The following is an 18,100-nucleotide window of genomic DNA, read 5'->3' as shown; positions in this document are numbered from 1 at the left end:
ACTTTGTGACTGTCTTAATGTGGCTCTGAATGTTCAGGTCAGAGTCCAAAACTACTCCCAGGTTTCGGGTCTGATCGCTGGTTTTTAGTTGTAATAACTGAAGCTGTTCTTGTGCCTTTATTATTTATTTATTTTTACTATTTTATTAATAGTGATAATACATTGCATTAATATTGGTTGCCACTTTTTCAAAATAGTATTATTTCTTCTTTTCGTGCAAATATCGTTTTACTCCTTTATCTGGACAAGGTGAGGAACTTGCTATTTGACGTCACCAGTTTGAGAGCGACTGATTGGTCAGTCGGGATCAGGAAGCGGTGAGCTGACTGTTGACAGCTCTCCAGTGAACGAAGATGGTGAAACGCTGTAATCTTAGCCTGTAATCCTCCGGCACTTTTCTGAGCTTCAGCCGAGTTGTCCTGCTGTAAGGTTTTCTCCTAAAAGGTAAAGTTGGAAGTCAGAAACAGCGTGACGCTGTATTTTCTACGACTAACCGGGAGCTTAGCTCGCTAACTCCATAGTTTAGCTGCTTCAGCTGGAACATTCTCCCCTCTGGTTCCTTCACACTTTCTTAGCCATTGCCGAGTCTCCCTTTGCTCTAAACGCTGCATTTTTAGACTTTCTTTAAGTCGTACTTTGCTTTAAAAAAAAAAAAAAAAGCTTGCCGGGCTGTCAATAATAATTATAACAAGCTTTTAGCTCATGCTAAAGCTTACATAATTGTGAAAATTTGGCACGCGCACATACAGCATCCTGGAGAAACACCGACCATTCCAAGTTGCTGAGCAGGTTGAACGTTTCACCTGAAGCTGCTCTGTGACCTCTGGAGGTTTTTGTGGAACGCAAAATATATATATATTTTTAAAACGGCAAGAGTTTTAACAGCTACACTGTATAAAGAAGTGTTTTTGCGTCATTTATGTGTTTCTTCAGTTAAAGTTGTGCAAGTTTTATCTTTCCCCACTGAGGAGTTCTGAAACAAACTTGTAGTCCCAAAATTGTCGGCTCCTCCCATGCATTCCACAGGACATCATTGTTTTGTAACTGTTCATGCACAATGGCTCAACAGTGTTGACTTGTCAGTTCACTTAAAGCCTGGCAATCAGAGATGGACGGTGGATCAGAGGTGCGACTGGAGGCCTCCACCTTCTGCTGCTCCACCTGTGAGGCAGCACCAATCACAGGTCGCCGCTCCGCTCAACGCATGAAGGCCCGCAGCCTGAGCACCTCCTCAGCCACTTACTCAGAACACAGGTCAGTAGGAACCAGGTACCCACTGCATATCACAACACAATGAACCCCTTTTTGCACACTTTGTCTTTCTTGTTATAAGCTGTTTTCAACGTAAACTACACATTAGTCAAAGCCAGAAGCCTTCCAATGGGGAACAGTTGGGAGAAACAGCCAGAAACCAAGATTCCAGGGTTGCTTTTTCTGCTAAATATCACTGAATGTACCTCACAGAAAAATAAGTAAAGCTACCAACCTGTTAAGGCAGCAGCCCTGTGCAGGTCTAGTACAAGTTGTTTCACCATATAGTACCACGGTAGCGGCATATATTTAAAGTTACGCAGGCAGAAAACAGGATGTACTTGTTCTACAAGTTCATGAAAACCCATCTGATGAAAAAACTGCAAACTGATTTGCTTCAGCTTCTCCAGCATCATCCATCACAACTCCTGCAACTGTTGAGATATGTCAAGATTTGCTTGTCTGCCATTATGTCTGCTAATGCCAGCTGATGAGGTCGATTCTCGTCTCTTGTGATGTCACTGCTTTTAAAGGGGCGGTCTTATGTGAAATCCACTTTTTTGAGCTTTATGTCATATCATAATGTTATTCCCCCATCAAGAACGTACCTGGAGTGTTGTTTTAATTTTTTAGTACATGTTTGAGAAATTCTTGAATCCCGTTTTTGCTTCATCACCCAGACGTGGTTTTGTCAGTTTCTGAATGTTTTCAGGATTGTGAGGTTTGGTCAGTTATTTTTTTCCATAGAATTCCTGCCATTATATATATTTTTTTTTTAACCAAAGTTGTGTATGATTTTTACAACACATAAAAAAGAAGAAAGGTGAACCAATCATGCTAAACAACCAAAACTGGTCAGCTGGCCAAAATCAACAAAAGAAGACGAGACAAGCCGCAACAAAAATTGTCTGTAGAGTCTTGTATCTTCCCTGTAACCATAGTAACAGGCATCAAAAGTGGATAAATAAAACAGCAGAATACGAAAAGAAAAGGAAAAACCCAGAAAGGCTTCCAAAAATCCTCACCGAGCTGCAGGAAGAGGAGGCCTGCAGTGAAAATTGAGCCAGGCTTCCTGTTCCCCTCCCTATCTAGCCCTGTAATCAGATTTGACCAGGTTCATGTGAGGAAGTGGAGGGGATAAAAACAAGAGGACATGACACAAAATCACCAGCAGAGGGAGAGCTTGTAGCACTGCCAGTGTCTCCTGTCAGTCCATTTGAGTTTGGAGGTCCTCTGTGTTGCCATGCTGCTGCAACCGTCCCCCCGTTGGTTGGTGATGCTTCAGAGCAACTTCTGTTTTTAGCGGCTTGCATTAGAAGTGTTTCCTCAACAACCTTGTCACATTATCTGTTGCACAAACTCTCGACACTTGAGAAATCAGCCCGCGTGTGGACAGATCCTGCAGCCTTCTTTGAAACGGCCCGATGAAGGGAAAACCTGAAGAGGCTGGACGTGTTTGTTCCTTCGTCGATGTGGTCAGTAGCTGGTATCCGTTTGCGAGATGAGGAAATCCGTAAAAAAAATAGTGAACATCTCTCAAGATGTTGAAACGAACTCCCACAAAGGCAACATTATTGTCTTCTTTTTCCTACCCACACACGTTTGTTGTGAAACATGGGTATTTTTTTTACAGCTTTTGAGTGTCAGAAATCCCCTTTTCCTTTATTTATATGCTGAATGTGACTCAATAATTTACATTTAGCCTCGTGTTTTTCCTCAAGTGGTTGCAGGAGTTACAAAAATCAACTTGCGTCAGAGCCGCCTTTCTTTTAAAAGTGTTTATTTTAAAAAAAAAATCCCTGTGTTCGTCATCCTGTGGGATCCTTATTTCTGGATGAATGATGCATGCGTTTAAAATAAGTGCAACCAACTCAGTGGAGCAAATTTCATTATAAAAGGTCATTTAAAGCTTCACTTTTCAGACACCTCTAGTGACTTTTTATAATAAAAAAAACAACAACTGACAAATCTGTTGGAGACTTTAATGGTGACAACGCTCTTTCAAATTCATTTAAATTCAAATTTTGCTACAACTCATTTAAAGTTTCATTTTTCAATGTTGGATTACTTTATTTCAGTGATCTACAAATAAAAGTAGCTTGAAACGGCTGAATTTAAGCTCAGTGAATCAGAGTAGGAGAGTTGGTTGACTCAGTAAAGTGATGTGAAGTGACACAACGTGTTGTAAGATTTATTTCTCCCTTTTAAGAAACCCGCTTTGCTACAAACCACAACTCTATTTGGTTGTTTGAAAAAAGTGTGTCTGTGATCATTAAACATTGACTTCTGTTGTCTGGGCTGCAGCTACAAGAGATAAATGTGTTTGTTTTTAAGCACTACATGACTCCTTACTCCACGTATGACTCGGCAAAAGTGCCAAATTCACTGTTGCTCACCACAGATCTGGCCTAAGGGTTTATTGCTACAGACTAAGTGCAGGAATCTCTACGTGTCACCTGATGATGGACAAAAATAGTCATGCTTGTAAATATGTGCAGCTCAAGGAATTTCAAGAAATCGCAAAACAAAATAGTTTATTTGAAATGTGTGAACCAGAAGACTTTGGGACACTGATTATATAGAAAAATGTGACATGTCTTCATTACAGAGGTCATTTTATTCTGTTGGTATCAAATTACTCTTTCAGAAAACAAAATCAACTTTATGGACCTGGATGTTTGCTCCTCTCTATTCCAGGAGGATTCAGTCGCTTCATGGACCGAGTCCTGTCACCACATTTGGCCCAAAGGCATGCATGCTCCAGAACCCACATGCTGTGATGTAAGTTGGACAAAAAACTTTTTTTTTTTTTTTCCCCTCTTCATTGGTAACTAGCTTAATATGGAATAGCCACTGTGATACATGCAGCTTCTGGTTGCATGAAGCCTCCACCTGCCTAACATGAATAATTCAGTGGGAGTGCAAACGACACTTTTGAACACCTAAGAAGATACAACGCTTACTCTGAAGGCAGATTTTTTTCCTGGGCTCCTTCCTGAAAGACAAGGCAGTGAAGTAATGTAGTAGTAGAGTTACCATTAACACATAGCTGCAGACTCTTAGCACAACCCCAAAGTCCCACTGGCTGCAACGCTTTTTGGTTGGTGCATGCACAGACATCTCCTTTTTGCATGCACACATAGTAATAATTAGGTGGTTCATAAGGATTACAGTGGGGTTAGTTGCTAGGGAACAAAAACAAAAAAAATTATTGTTGAAAAAGACTCATGTTTTTCTTTAAATGTACATATTTAGCTTTCTAGTGAGGTTAAGGCAGTGCATTTGTATTCAAAATAAATTACAATAGTTCTTTACTTGTGGAACGACATGTTTTGAAGTGATTCATTAAGTATTCATTAAGTGATTTAAGAACAAAGTGGTACATGATTTGAATTTACAAAGATTATAAAATGTTAGCAGTTGTGTTACATTCATTGGAATCTTGTAAATGTCTCTGAAAACACTGAAGTGGTTACAGATTAGAATATCATCTTTAATGTTAACAATGTGAAGAAAATGTGAACGTTTCTCGTTTCTATGCAGGCATTCTTATCTGTTGTTGAAATATTTCAGCGGATGTCCAGTGCTCCTCCCGTGTTAATCGCAAAGTAATGCATTCTTCTTCTGCACTTATATTTTCCCCTTAAAAACCTGAAATTATAACACAACAGTATTGTGAATATAGGATATAATTGTTAATAGCATTAACATCCATGGCAACAATCAGCAGTCAAACTTACAACCTTGTTTTTGGGATGTGGGAAGAGCTGCAGTACCTGCAGACAACTCACATGCACACATACACACACACACACACACACACACAGTTTTCACATTAAAACTGGTTTATGCTTCAATCTGTAAAAAAGCACGTCATTTTTCACACAGTGGAAGGATTCATGTATTTAAGTTTTTAATTGTCAGAGCAGTTATTTTTATCTTGCAGAAACATCTAGAACACTGTGCAAATGAACCACAAGGTAGATATCTGCACGCAACATCCAATAAAGAAACAATTCTTTTCCTTAGTCTGCAAAAACACCTTTCACACTTTATTATTTGTTTCCAAAATGGGGAAAATCTTGAGTCTTTACTGAACATTTAGTGTAAATCCAATGTTTTCGTCCTGTACTATTTCTGCTCAAATTTGTTTTTTTCTAGAAGTTGCTAATCTCACAACTCTTTCACTCAAGTGTCTCCATATCCTCTTGTGTAACTTGTGAAGTAAGCGTGAACCAAAAAGGTGAAAAACCTTAAATGGTTATTTGCAAATTGAGTCATTGATGTAAAGAATCAGGCAGTGAATGAAAACCTAAACCACAACAACAACAAAAGTGCTTCTTTAGACAAAGAATCATTTGTTCTTTGAATGCACAATCACAGCCTTGCTGCTCTGTGGGCTTAGCATGATTTTGCTTTAGCTTACATGGTTTATGCTGAAGGCTCTTTGCTATTGAACTTCCCTGGAGTTACACCCAGCAATGTCTGCTGCTGTCAGATCAACCCATAGATCAGGTGACTGACTGAAAGGTAAGTGATGTAAGTTCAACAGGTATATCTTGAATGGTGGATCTCTGTGGGCCACAGGTGAACTTGCATGATGCACATTTATTGAAGTAAAAAAAAAAAAAAGTAATAACACATCACTACTTTATTTTGATTGGGGAAGCAAAAAAAAGTTAACTGTCTTTCAGAGATGATGAATCCCAATGTGTTTCAAAGTGTCTGTGCAGGTTTTGATCTGCTGATAATAGGAGCTCTACCTTTAGCATTTAAATGTTCAATTATTCCTTAGAAGGTTTCATTACTTGTTGGTCGTCTGATGTTGTGGTGAGTCTGAACACACAGAGCCGAGACCAAAAGTGTGCCACTGTGGCCTAACCCAAGTGAACTCCTTAAGCAAGTTTATGAAAGAAAGAATCTCAGCTATGCGATGAATTGAGGTTGTTGTTCTTGGCTCTGCTAGCAGTTTCTCTAGCAATCTGCAAACATGACGAACCGGTGTTTGGTGATTTACAGGGTGTATTTTAGCAGCTGAAATGTGATTGTTTGTGCTTTTGGAGTAACATAACCAGAGGTGCATGGATCAGACGTTTGTGGCCAATTTTGTTTGTTTTTTTTTGGCAAAAACCAGAGATCATTGCTGATTTTGGTCGATTCTGATTTCTATTTAAAAACTGTCAAAATATGTTTGTTTTTTTTTGTTTTTCAAATCTACAGTAAGCTAGTTAGCTCTCTCCAGGCTGTAAGTGGAGATACTTGCAGCCTGCCATGACAGAGGTGATCAGAGAGTAAAGCAGAGTGACTTTAACATAAAATGTTCTGCTTTCTTGGCATATTTTAAGTCTTGCTTTCTCTTGCTCTCTCGCAGCCGGATTTTACTGCAGACATGTCCTGAGATATCCAGAAATTATAGCTTCTTATTCAGTCTGGCAGGTGTTTTATCTGACTTTGTAACTTGACACCTTAATGATTCTGAAAATGGCTTACTTTGAGTCTCTATGACAATTTGCAGACTGATGAAAGTTACTAACCACTTTATGATCAGACATGCAAGCCTCCTGAGGAGGTACTTACGTAACCAAGAGATAAATCCTTATGACTTTACCCGTTGATGCCTAGATATAATCATTTTAGTTATCAGATTTTTTTAAGATGTTGTGGCACTGCTGGAATTTATCTCTGTAATAACGCAAGCAGAGAAAGAAGGTAAAAAAAATCTGTTGATTGTCAAAGTCCAGGTTGACATCATTGAAGACTTTGTTTATAGCTGCCTTGCTGCCCCAGAAGAGCAATTATTGTTTTTGTTTTTTTTTGTTTTTGTTTTTTTTTACCAATCACTGGTTAGCTTTAGTCTGGTTAAAAACCAGCTTCTTAGAGTCTTGACCCTTGGCTGTTGAGAAATGATTACTTCCTGGAGGCGTGGACTTTATTGAACTTGTATATTTACCAAACATTTACCTGTGATGTGTGGAACGCGTCGGCTCGATGCTAACAAGCTTACTGGAAATTGCCTGCGCTGTAAGCAACCATACTCCACTGCTAAGAGAGTGCCACAACGAGGCAGCTGTTAATGCCAATTCAATATTTGGAAGTGTGACCAGCTGGGTCGCTACGTTCACTTCCTCCATTGCCAAAACTGCAGGCAGACTGCAATTCTAAAGCGGCGCAGACAATCGATGTCGTCCACAACTTGTCCTTCTCTTCACTGATTGCCCCAGTTTACATTCTACCAGAGGAATCTATGTAAATGGGAGAAATCACAGAAGGAGAAGCAGAGAGAGATTAGAATCGATTAGAATTGCGTAGGAAGGCAGTAACCAGGCTGGGCAGCTTTAACAAAGCTAAAAATTAGCAATCAGGTCATTTGTAGGTACATTCCTACTTAAAACGTTTTTTTTTTTTTTTTTTGCATGCCATGCCGTCATTTGCACACACAATGACATGGACCAAACCCTGTAAACATCTCCTGTTTTGATTATGTAATGCAAACACCAATGCACTTTTGAAATATGTGGTTGCTTTTGTGCCACCTCATCTCATTATCGTCCCAAACTGAGCACATGGATCGTTAATTGTCTTTATGATATTACATTAAGTCCCCTTATTGTTATGAGAGACTCCCAGCCTTTCTTTTTCTTTTAATCAGTCAAAGCCTGGACTAAATGATGACCTACTGACACCCTCCATCACGTAAGCCTCTGTTTGCTGTTTGTTTCCCGCTCGCTGTGTCTGTAGGATTAGCATCCTTAAAGCTGCTCAACGGGTTAAAAGTAGTAAAACCAGGCTATCTTTGTCTCAAACAAAGGCTGGGTGGAAACAGTTTTGGGAAAGACCAGTCAGGGTAATTGTCATAAGAAAAGATGATTAGGCATGGAAGACAAAGGTAAAGTGTTTATGCTGTAGACTTCGTCTTGTCGGGTGAGGCTGAGGTGGATTTACATTTTTTTTTATGTTAATTTGTCGACATTTCTCTGATTCTTGCACAAATCACACCAAAATCCACTTTTTAAAAAACATGCTCATTTCTTTTGTCTCTAACCTGAACCACCTTCTAATTGAGGAACTTAAACAGAGTGCAGTTCATTTATTGTTTTGCTCACCTCCACACCTTTCCACCTGATTTTCTTTCGTCATTTCTTAGAATTTACAGGGAATAAATTTAAGACATTCTGACATTTCTAACACACTTTCGCAATCTTGGCATCGACGTCATCTTTAACTTGCTGCAAATGTACTTTTGTCAGATGAGATGTTGTATTCTAAAGAAACGTTGGAGCAGATGATCTGATGTGAGATTATTTCATCCATTTACAGAGCATTAAATCAACAAAAGGCTGTAATTGAATCCGGTATTTAGCTGATAAAAGTTTATGTCATTAGCAAGGACGGCTCATGCAGGAAAGTTAGATCTGTGACAAAAGAAGAGAGGTTTTCAAATAATAGTGACATAAAACTGATGGAGAGAGGCACAATCCAATCAAATAGCCCCTTGTTGTTTCAAATTATAAAAGTAAGATAACCTGAATTCTTGTTCATTCTATAGTACATACCGCCTCTACATGACATAAAATGACTAAATATGGAAGAGGCTCTACGACAAAATAAATTTCATCAGCTAAAATATCATAAGGTTTAGCTGGCTAACAGAAGAGAAGGATTTCAGCAAATGCTTTGTGGTCATGGCAACAGGTTTGCTAATTACTGCATGATTGTCATGCTGATTCCTACCAACGGGATCAAGAAAACGGGACGAACAAACCGTAACGTTTCATCGTGAAACTGTTATGCTTCGGTTTGTATCCGTGAGAACCGAGCCCGAAGCACACGACCGTGAAATAAGAGACACAACAATTCACCGACGACTTGTTTAAAAACCTCTCAGTGCGCCGTATATTATCACTGTGTTTAGACTGCATACTGCCCAGAACGTGTAGCTACAGCCGCGCAACCACGGCAGACATGCGTTTCCAGAACGGCTGGTTATGTCAGTCTATATAGAAAGGTAAAAAGATGACATTCCATTATTTGTAGTTCAGGTTGTACCCTTCAGAGTCTCCTCCCTTTTTAGTCACACTTCTTCTGGATTCAGGACACCGGATGACCCAGACTCTTACTCGGCCATCAGGAACCCTGCTGAAGTATTTCCATGCACTGTCAATCGCTGTAAAAGAAGGAAAGCACACAGGCATGTCGTACAGCGACTTATAAATATTTCACGTTAACTCACATGATACACTATATCAATTAAGAGATAAAACTCTCTACTTTAGTGTCGAGCTGTGTGATTACCTGTTTTACTCTGATACCCTTAAACGCACCATTAGGCCTGTCGCGATAGCAAATTTTCCAAGAAATCATTAATCTTAACCAAGAAATCATTACTGCTTAAACTTTACCTTTAATAACATAAAGTTACCTCATTTTTAAAGTGCAATCATTTCATTTTAAATTTGTTATAAAATCATAATCATTTTATAACAAATTTATGTCAGTAATGATTTCTTGGTTAATGTCAAGTTGTCATAACAAAGACAATTTGAATAATGGCAACTTTGTATTAAAAGTGTCATAATTTACCGAACGACGCTTTATTACAACAGTCATGAATATTCATGAAAGCTTATTCATGTTCATGACAGGTGTTATGTCATGTTTATGAAAGTGTCATGACAGTCTTATTCACCCCACTTCAAATAAAGTGTTACTAAAGGTTCCAATGCGTTCGCAAGGCGATGAAATTCAGATCCATTTATTCCAAATAAGGCACCAGTCCGTCTTTGTGGCTCACACTTAACTAATATTTTACTGGTTGATGAAATTCAGCTTTTCTTATCACGCTGTGGGTCCCTTGGAAAAACATGCATTACTGTCTGAACTGTTTATGCCCTGCTATCGTTGTTGTGCCTTTTTATTATTTTATTTAGGATGATTTTTAAAAAATCCTTCTTATGACGGTAAAAAGTAACATCATCAGTTTCCACACATGAGGTCAACCTAAAATCAAGCTGTATATAAAACTCCTGACTGTAGTGACGTTGCAAAGAAAACGTTGCTGCAAATACCGTGCATGATGCGGCGTGTGCCCTGCAGGTCGCGCTTAAAAAGAACACAATCTTTCACTTGTCTTATTATTAAAACATATTTTTACCTTCCTTACTGTAACAACACACGGGGAAGCTGTAATGCTTTCTCCTTAACCCATGCATGAATCATCCTTGGATTCATTTCCAATTAACAGTGGCGCTGTTGCTTCAGACCACTTTTGTTGTTTCCTGTCTCTGTAACTGGTCAAGACGCAGAATGAGGTCATGCAGGTGGAAATGCTTTGGCGTGGAAGTAAATGGCAGCTGAGGTTGTGTCGCTCAGTGAGTCACACCTGTCCAACGAGGAGATGGGGAGTGGAGTGGAGTGGAGTGGGCGGAGCCAGCTGGGTTGTGTGGGCGGGGCCCAGCATGCAGAGACGCCTTAAGAGGAGCGAGAGCTTTACCTCAGGAGCAGAGCTGCAGAGAAGGTTTTAGTGCTAAGTCCTGTCGGGGACAATTACAGTCTCAGTGGCTGCAGCTCTGAGAGTTTCTCAGCTGATCCCCGGGAGGCCTGAGCACCGCTTCTCAGTTTAACACAGGAGTTTTATTTTGTTGGAGCTTCAGAATGTGTAGCTGTCAGAGGCGGGATGCGCTGTTCTGAGAGACGCAACCATCGGGAAAGAACCTCGTTCTCCAGCTGAGTCCACCTGAAGCAGCGTCGGGTTTTTTTATTTTTAGAGCCATGAAGTTTAACCAGTGTGTAACAGAGGAGACACAGGGGAGCCACAGCGAGAACAAAGTCTGGAAATGGTGAGAAATTCACTTTTTATTTGCCCCCGAAAAGGAATCTGTCGAGAGGAGTCAATTATAACCAAACCTGGCTGTAGATCATCAGTTCAGGGCTGACGGCAACAGATTCCTAGAAGTGCAGCGATGAACGCAGGTAGTCGCTGCTAACAGGGTGTGTGTTATCGAAGGATGTGGTTTGAACACAAACTGGCTGAATGAAAGGGGAAGGTCGGGGTGTGGACACTTTGAGGTGATCCGACGAGGAACTGGTCCTGAATAGATCAGAGGGTCACCGGCGGATCGCTTTGTCTCCTCCGGTTCACAGGGAAGCTATTCTGGTCAGTTTCAGCTGGGGAGGGGAGAGAGGACGGGGAGATTTCTCCACATCTGGGTCAGTTTCTGTTTAAAACAATGTCCCAGCTTGGCCTTTTTGAAGGTTACGAGGTTTTGTGTTTGGTTGTGTTGCATTGTGGGGTGGGGGGAGGTTTTGGGTGAAAAAGAAAAAAAAGAAGAGGAACTTGAAATGTGATCATGTTGTGGCAATTCGTCCAGTTGAAGTCAGAGATCTCCATTTGATCCATACTCCTCTTTTTGTTTCTGAAGATTGAATGCATGACGATGATGGTGATGATGATGGTGATTAATGTTTGTTCATGCCTGAATGATATTGCCGTCAACCTGCTTGTATTTCCAGTTTGTGTATCTGCTGTTGTGGTTCACTTACCAGTTGGCATTTGCACAGAAAAGACCATCCAACAAATATCTACCGTTATGTAATCACTTTTCTCTGAAAGAGAAAAACACTAATTATTTCTACTCCTCGTTAATCAGTGCTTTTTGATATTGATTGTTTCAGCTTTAATGTATTTGTTGTGTTTTGTGTTCAAATCCATTGAGGCGCCCAAAGATGGAGCTTTAATACCAGCTTAAAGTTTTGAAAATGTTCAGAATATCCTAAATGTTTAATGTTTAAAGAGCCACGCAGAACAATTTGATAATCATTTTTTCTACATTTAAAAATTAGATGTGCCACTAAAACAAAACAAAAAAATTGCTAAACTGATTTGATTGAACGGTCTGCATAGGGAACATGTTGCAGTTCCCAGCAACAAGTGGGCGAGGGGCGGCTTCTGCAAACTATATAAAAAACCTCCTGATGGCCTTTAATCGTCACGCTCCCACTCAGAGTTTGGTTGACGTAAAGATGTCATCGTTGCGTAAGAGAAACACAGACGAGCCATTCTGTTAGAAATGCAGGCGACCATCTGTAGCTAATGAAGCTAACCATCAGAAGAAGCAGAATCTGGGATTCCCTTTGGCACTTTCCATATTCTGCTTTTGATTCAGAGTATTTTTAGATGCCATGAAATCGGTTCGGTCATATTTATGTAATCATTTTTCCACAAATGAACCTCTGTGACCCCGTTTCTCATCTGAGGGCACTTCTCCTTTCTTCAGAGGAGCTCTCCTGGTTTGTTGTTGGGGACATTCGACTCACCTTTTAGGGGTTGAGAAGAGGTGAGGTGTTGCAGAACAACAGAGCCAGACTTTAATCTGATGTGTCTAATTGGATAGATGCTAATCAGTCCTGGTTATGATGCAGCTTTTGTCAGTTAACAGCTCTTATATCAGCTCTCCTAGCTGCTGTGTGATGTATTCTTTGGGTGCTTATTTTGTCTCCTTCAGGCATATTCAGGATCCCGCCAGCCAGAGGCTGACGTGGAACAAGCCTCCTAAAAGTGTCCTTGTCATCAAGAAGATCCGAGATGCCAGCCTGCTGCAGCCCTTCAAGGATCTCTGCACGTTCCTCACCGAGGTAACGGTCGTCCCGGTCGTCCTGTCCTTGTCGCGCCACTTCCTTCTGCGTCGCGCGTCACGCGCCTTGTTGTTTCTGCGTCGCTGTAGGCGAAGAACCTGATGGTTTACGTGGAGAAGAAGGTCCTGGACGATCCGGCCATTTCAGGCGACGAAGTTTTTGCCGCCATCACTAAGAAATTTTGCACTTTCAGAGAAGGTACCGATTCAGATCGCTCCGATTAACCGTTGGTTTAGTAATCAATTAATCTGTCACGCTTTTTTTTTTTTTTACCCCCATTTTCTGATTATTGATGAATCGGTTAAAAAAAAATTGGCACATTCAGCTGATTTTTTTTAGTTTGCCACTTTTTTTGTACTGTTAGAAATACATAAAAATATGCAAATAAACAAATAATTCAATTCCTTTTTAAGAAAAAAAAATTACCTGAAGTGCAATAACACACACACACACACACACACACACACATATATATATATAAATAATCTTTTATTTTTTTGTAGTTAACAATTTTCTGATAACTAAATTAGTTGATGATGCTTTCATTAATTGATTAATCACTATTAATACAATAAATAGTTTCAGCCTTAATAACGATTTATTTCTGTGGGCATTATGAACATGAATGTCTAATGGCGTTTGTGTCGGTCAGATCTGGACGATATCTCCAATCGTGTGGACTTCATCATCTGCCTCGGTGGAGATGGAACGTTGCTGTACGCGTCTTCGCTTTTCCAGGTATCCACCTAGAACAGATCATTACAGGAAACCCCACAGTGTCTATATTTCCCGCTGCTACATCATCTAACACTCGTGTATTTCCTTGCAGGAGAGCGTCCCCCCTGTCATGGCCTTCCACCTGGGCTCTCTTGGCTTCCTGACGCCGTTCAAGTTCGATACGTATCAGTCTCAGGTCACGCAGATCATCGAAGGTCAGCTAATGTCCCCCGACCCGCCCGTCGCCGTCCCGCATTGCGTGTTCTTTCTCTGCAGATCCTTGCGTCATGCGTTGCTCACGCGTGCCTCTGCCCGCAGGAAACGCCGCCATTGTGCTGCGAAGTCGCCTGCAGGTGCGAGTGCTCAAGGAGAACTGGGAGAAGAAGGACACGGTGGACGAGAAGGGCATCATCCTGACCAATAAGGACTTGGAGACCAGCCATAAAGCCATGCAGCATCAGGTACGTGACGTGACTCCTGCACCGTAATTAGGCCAAAGCGGCTCGTGGTGTTGCACCCCCCCCACCCCCTCCTGAAGGGCATTGTGGTTGTTGTTGGTCAGCGCGGTGAGCAGGGTGTGACATCAGCCAACAGACTCTCCAGATGCATATTTCAGGTTTGCGGTCAGCGTCGGTGTCGGTGTCCTCACTGGCAGCAAACGTGATCCTGACTCAGGGTCTCTTCATGTCAGCCGCGCACATGGAGAGGATTTTTCCAGAGTTGACTCCTCCCCCTCTTCCACCCACCGTCTGTGTGTTTCAGGTTCTTAACGAGGTGGTGGTGGACAGAGGACCCTCCTCCTACCTGTCCAACGTGGACCTCTTCCTGGACGGACACCTGATCACCACGGTGCAGGGAGACGGTGAGCGGACGGTCATTAAGCTGACACAGTCATTCATTTATTTATGGGGGTTTTTTGCACTTTGAAAGCAGTAGGAATATAATTACTAGAAATTATGTTATTGTTGAAAGGATAACGGTAAGACAGAAAAGTTCAGGTCACACAAGAAAGCCAAAAGAAAAAAAAATCTTAAAATGTACATTTATTTAGTTCATTTTGAACTCTTGTCATACTTGATTTTAAAGACAAATAATTCCCTACATATGAAGAGACACTATTTTTACCATCTTTGATTGCAGCTGAAACGTGTGAAGAATCTTATTTAGCCGTGCCTGTGCACCGTGTGCTTCCTTGAAACACCTGGCGTCTCTGTTTTGCCTCAGGTCTGATCGTTTCCACGCCGACGGGCAGCACGGCGTATGCGGTGGCCGCCGGCGCCTCCATGATCCACCCCAACGTCCCGGCCATCATGATCACCCCCATCTGCCCTCACTCCCTCTCCTTCAGACCCATCGTGGTGCCGGCCGGAGTGGAGCTCCAGGTATGTGTTCAACAGCGCCTCCTCTGGCTGGAAATGGAGCTGCGTTCTCATAAAAAAAATAAAATAAAAAAAATTATAAAAAAACGGGAGGAAGTGGGGGAATTTTCTACGGGAAAATGTGTTGTTTTGTAATAGGTTAAAAATGAACTAAATTCAGATGTTTGTTTTTTTTATTTTTAGACAGTTGAAGTTTAAAAATAAAAAGAGAAGGAGAACAAATAGTTAACTTTTTGCCAGAAATGGGTGCAGAGAAGTGTAGCGTTTATACAGAGAGGCAGAATTATTACTACAATTAATAAAATACCTTGCAAAAATAATTGATACCCCTTAAAGTATTCTTCATATTTTATCACATCACTGCTATGTTTTGATTTTTATGTGATGAGCAATTGCAGGATTATGCATTGTTGAACATTTTTAGCATATAAAAATCTGAAATATGCTGCATACATTTTATGTTCAGCCTCTTTACTTTGATCCTCCTAAATAAAACCCAGTGAAGACAATTGGATTTGAAAGGAAAGTGTTTAAAGGGACGACGACGTTAACTAACAATACTGGGAAACCGTCTCGCTCCGCCTGCAGATTATTTCACTTCTAACTGGTTCATTTTCGTCAATACTGATTATCGACTCAAAACAAGCTCCTGCATTTTGCTGGAATGTTATCTGTAAGTTAGTTTAGCATTATTTTAGATGCTCTAAGGTTTTTGCACTAGAAGCTAGATCCAAAATATGTTGGATCTAGCATGTTTTGGTTGTAAAAGCTGCGCCCGTGTTTCTTCAAAGCGGTTTGAGCATGTCCTCCTTCCTCCTCTCAGATAAAGCTGTCCCCTGATGCCAGGAACACGGCCTGGGTGTCGTTTGACGGCAGGAAGAGACAGGAGATCTGCCACGGAGACAGGTCAGTCAGCACGCCGCGCCGCTCGCTGTCTTAATAAACGGTTGCTTGAGTATAAATGAGTGAACTGTTGGACGGACAAGGCAACGCTCAACACTCAGGCTCTGTTACATGAACTTATGAGGCTCTTTAATTGGCTTGAGTCGCACTCAATCCCTCTCTTTATGCAACGTATCCAGATGTAATGACCTTCCTGGTTGTTGTAAAGAGCTGCAGTGAAAAGCCCAGTGTTGCTCAACAGGGGATTCCACCTCGACGTCCTTCACATCAGTGGCCACTTCTTTGTTCTTTTTACTGGAAGTATTCCTATTTCCTTGTTCTGCTCTCATTTGGACCAACCTTTTTTTGTTTGTTTTTCTTCCTCTATCCCTATTCCAGTATCACCATCACCACTTCCTGCTTCCCTGTTCCCTCCATCTGCTTCCGAGACCCGGTGAACGACTGGTTCGAGAGCCTGGCCACGTGTTTACACTGGAACGTGAGGAAGAAGCAGAACTACCTCAGCTCGGAGGACGAAGAGTTCTGAAGGACCGCTGCTTTCGCCCGCCGCCGCGTTTCCAGGAATTCAAAGTGCAGTGATTTCGGACATGTAATCAAAAAGGAAAGCGGCACACTGCAACTCTTGGGTCGGCGTTGAACCCAAATGCTCAGTCACGTGGCGTCGTAGTGCTCTTGTTGGTTTGCTCCGAAACTTTTTCCATATTCAGGGAGACATGTTTTTTTTTTTTTTGTTGTTTCTTTTGAAGGAAATCAACTCTCTCTGCTGAAGCAAAGACCAAACTGCACTAGAGTAGAAAAACTCCAGTTCATGTTTAACTAAGAACTAATGAAAGTTGCTTTAGCTGAATCCAGGGGCCCAACTGTGCACAATGTGCCTTAAACACTGCTATCATCAGCATAAAGTGATATTTTGAGGTTACCAAATTTGTGTTGTTTTTTTTTCTACGAAACATTTGCCATGTTTGAATTTCCTGTTAGAACTGAACTCATGGCTTCGTTTTAGATAGTTTACTGAATCAAAGGAGGCACAAAGACATTGCGAGCAATTTCTGACTGATGTCTGGTTTTAAAGATTTTTCCTTTTAAGCATTCGCCAAACATTTTAAAACCTACATTGTTTTTAGACCGATGTCTGTGGGCTCTGCGATGGTCTGTGTGTGAATGTTGAGGGATTGTTACAAGCTTGTGCAGCCTACGCAGTGCGTTCTGTAAGGTGGCCTCCGTTACAGGTCTGTCTGCCGACCGTCCAGATGTGGGTTTTAAATCGACTCAACAGATCAAATCATTCCTCTTAACCCTGTACATACATGTAAAACGTTAATAAGCTGTTGTTTTGTATAATAATGTTTATTCACAGGTACAGTGTATTATTGAAAATAAATCTATTTGCTACTTTTTATACAGCGATGAGTTTGTCACCTGTTGATTTTTTTTTGTCGACGTGGAAGCAGTCTAGTGTCTGACGATCCGTTAGAAAAGCATTCCAGGACAGATGAGATTTGTCTGACTTTTAACAGGAAAGAGAGCAGCTGGTTCGTCACCAGTGTTGGTCTCAACTGTTCTCCGTAAAGTGCTTTTCACTTTTGTAACCGAGAGCCTGCAACTCTAACTTTTGTATTGGCAAGTTTGATAAATGTTTCCAAGCTTTTTTTTTTTTCCCATAACACCTTAATAAACAGAAAGTTGAAGCAGAAATGGTTGTCTTTGGGTTTTTTATATATTTATATCGATATAAGAATTACTCCTGGTGGCTTATTTGCTTCTGTACACAAACTATTAAAGCGTTGATACATCTCAACTCATAGTGAAACCCGTTCCACATCATTTTTAAAGTTATGATTATAGGTGAGTTTATTCTCTTCTGGTCATTTTGATTGTGACTTAGCTGATAAAAACTGGTTAAGATTTTGTTTTGAGATTTCTGTAATTTAAAAAAATTAAAAGCGTGTGGGCTTATGACTTCAACGCCTTCATTTTGATTTTTTAAATGCGTAGGGTTTTTGCGCATTACATTTTAACAGAAATTACATTTTTACGACTCCGGCTTGAACCTTTGCATTCACTCATTTCTAGTACGCCAAGTTGTTTTCCATCAAAATTGCTAAGAAATTAAAGGAGGAAGGATTAAAAATATTTACTGTTTGGACTGAATCTTAGACGCCGTCGTCGGCTTTTTGAAGTTTGAGCTCAAATTTTTGTAGAAACCCTTCAGAAACGTC

The 18,100-nt window shown here is 40.8% G+C and overlaps 1 protein-coding gene across 3 annotated transcripts; it reads left to right on the top strand.

Moving 5' to 3' along the window:
* The first annotated feature begins 286 nt into the window (after positions 1-286).
* Positions 287-17,576, top strand: nadka (NAD kinase a). 3 transcript variants are annotated; one of them, XM_081608783.1, is made up of 12 exons: positions 287-444; positions 1,084-1,254; positions 3,949-4,032; positions 12,753-12,882; positions 12,972-13,080; positions 13,535-13,620; positions 13,712-13,814; positions 13,918-14,060; positions 14,362-14,461; positions 14,824-14,981; positions 15,802-15,884; positions 16,061-16,252. In XM_081608783.1, the coding sequence occupies exons 2-12, from the start codon at positions 1,109-1,111 to the stop codon at positions 16,098-16,100; spliced, it is 1,182 nt and encodes a 393-aa protein (XP_081464909.1). In that variant the 5' UTR covers positions 287-444; positions 1,084-1,108; the 3' UTR covers positions 16,101-16,252. The 3 variants fall into 3 exon arrangements, with proteins under 3 accessions (XP_081464909.1, XP_008411300.1, XP_008411301.1); XM_008413078.3 differs by lacking the exon at positions 16,061-16,252 and adding an exon at positions 16,260-17,576 and having other exon boundaries at positions 288-444; XM_008413079.3 differs by lacking the exons at positions 287-444; positions 1,084-1,254; positions 3,949-4,032; positions 16,061-16,252 and adding exons at positions 10,223-11,087; positions 16,260-17,576.
* The last annotated feature ends 524 nt before the right edge of the window (positions 17,577-18,100 follow it).

Source organism: Poecilia reticulata, chromosome 7 (genome assembly GCF_904066995.2).
Source record: "Poecilia reticulata chromosome 7, P_reticulata-male-v2, whole genome shotgun sequence".
Lineage (NCBI taxonomy): Eukaryota > Metazoa > Chordata > Actinopteri > Cyprinodontiformes > Poeciliidae > Poecilia > Poecilia reticulata.
Note: the sequence above shows the minus strand (reverse complement) of the source record. Positions and strands in the feature narration are given on the sequence as shown.

Bases quoted from the DNA above. Each gene is read 5' to 3' on its own strand.
- nadka (XM_008413078.3), top strand. From the start codon at position 1,109: ATGGACGGTGGATCAGAGGTGCGACTGGAGGCCTCCACCTTCTGCTGC. The intron at 13,815-13,917 runs GTCAGCTAATGT...CTCTGCCCGCAG, and splicing joins GGTCACGCAGATCATCGAAG to GAAACGCCGCCATTGTGCTG. The intron at 15,885-16,259 runs GTCAGTCAGCAC...TCCCTATTCCAG, and splicing joins GAGATCTGCCACGGAGACAG to TATCACCATCACCACTTCCT.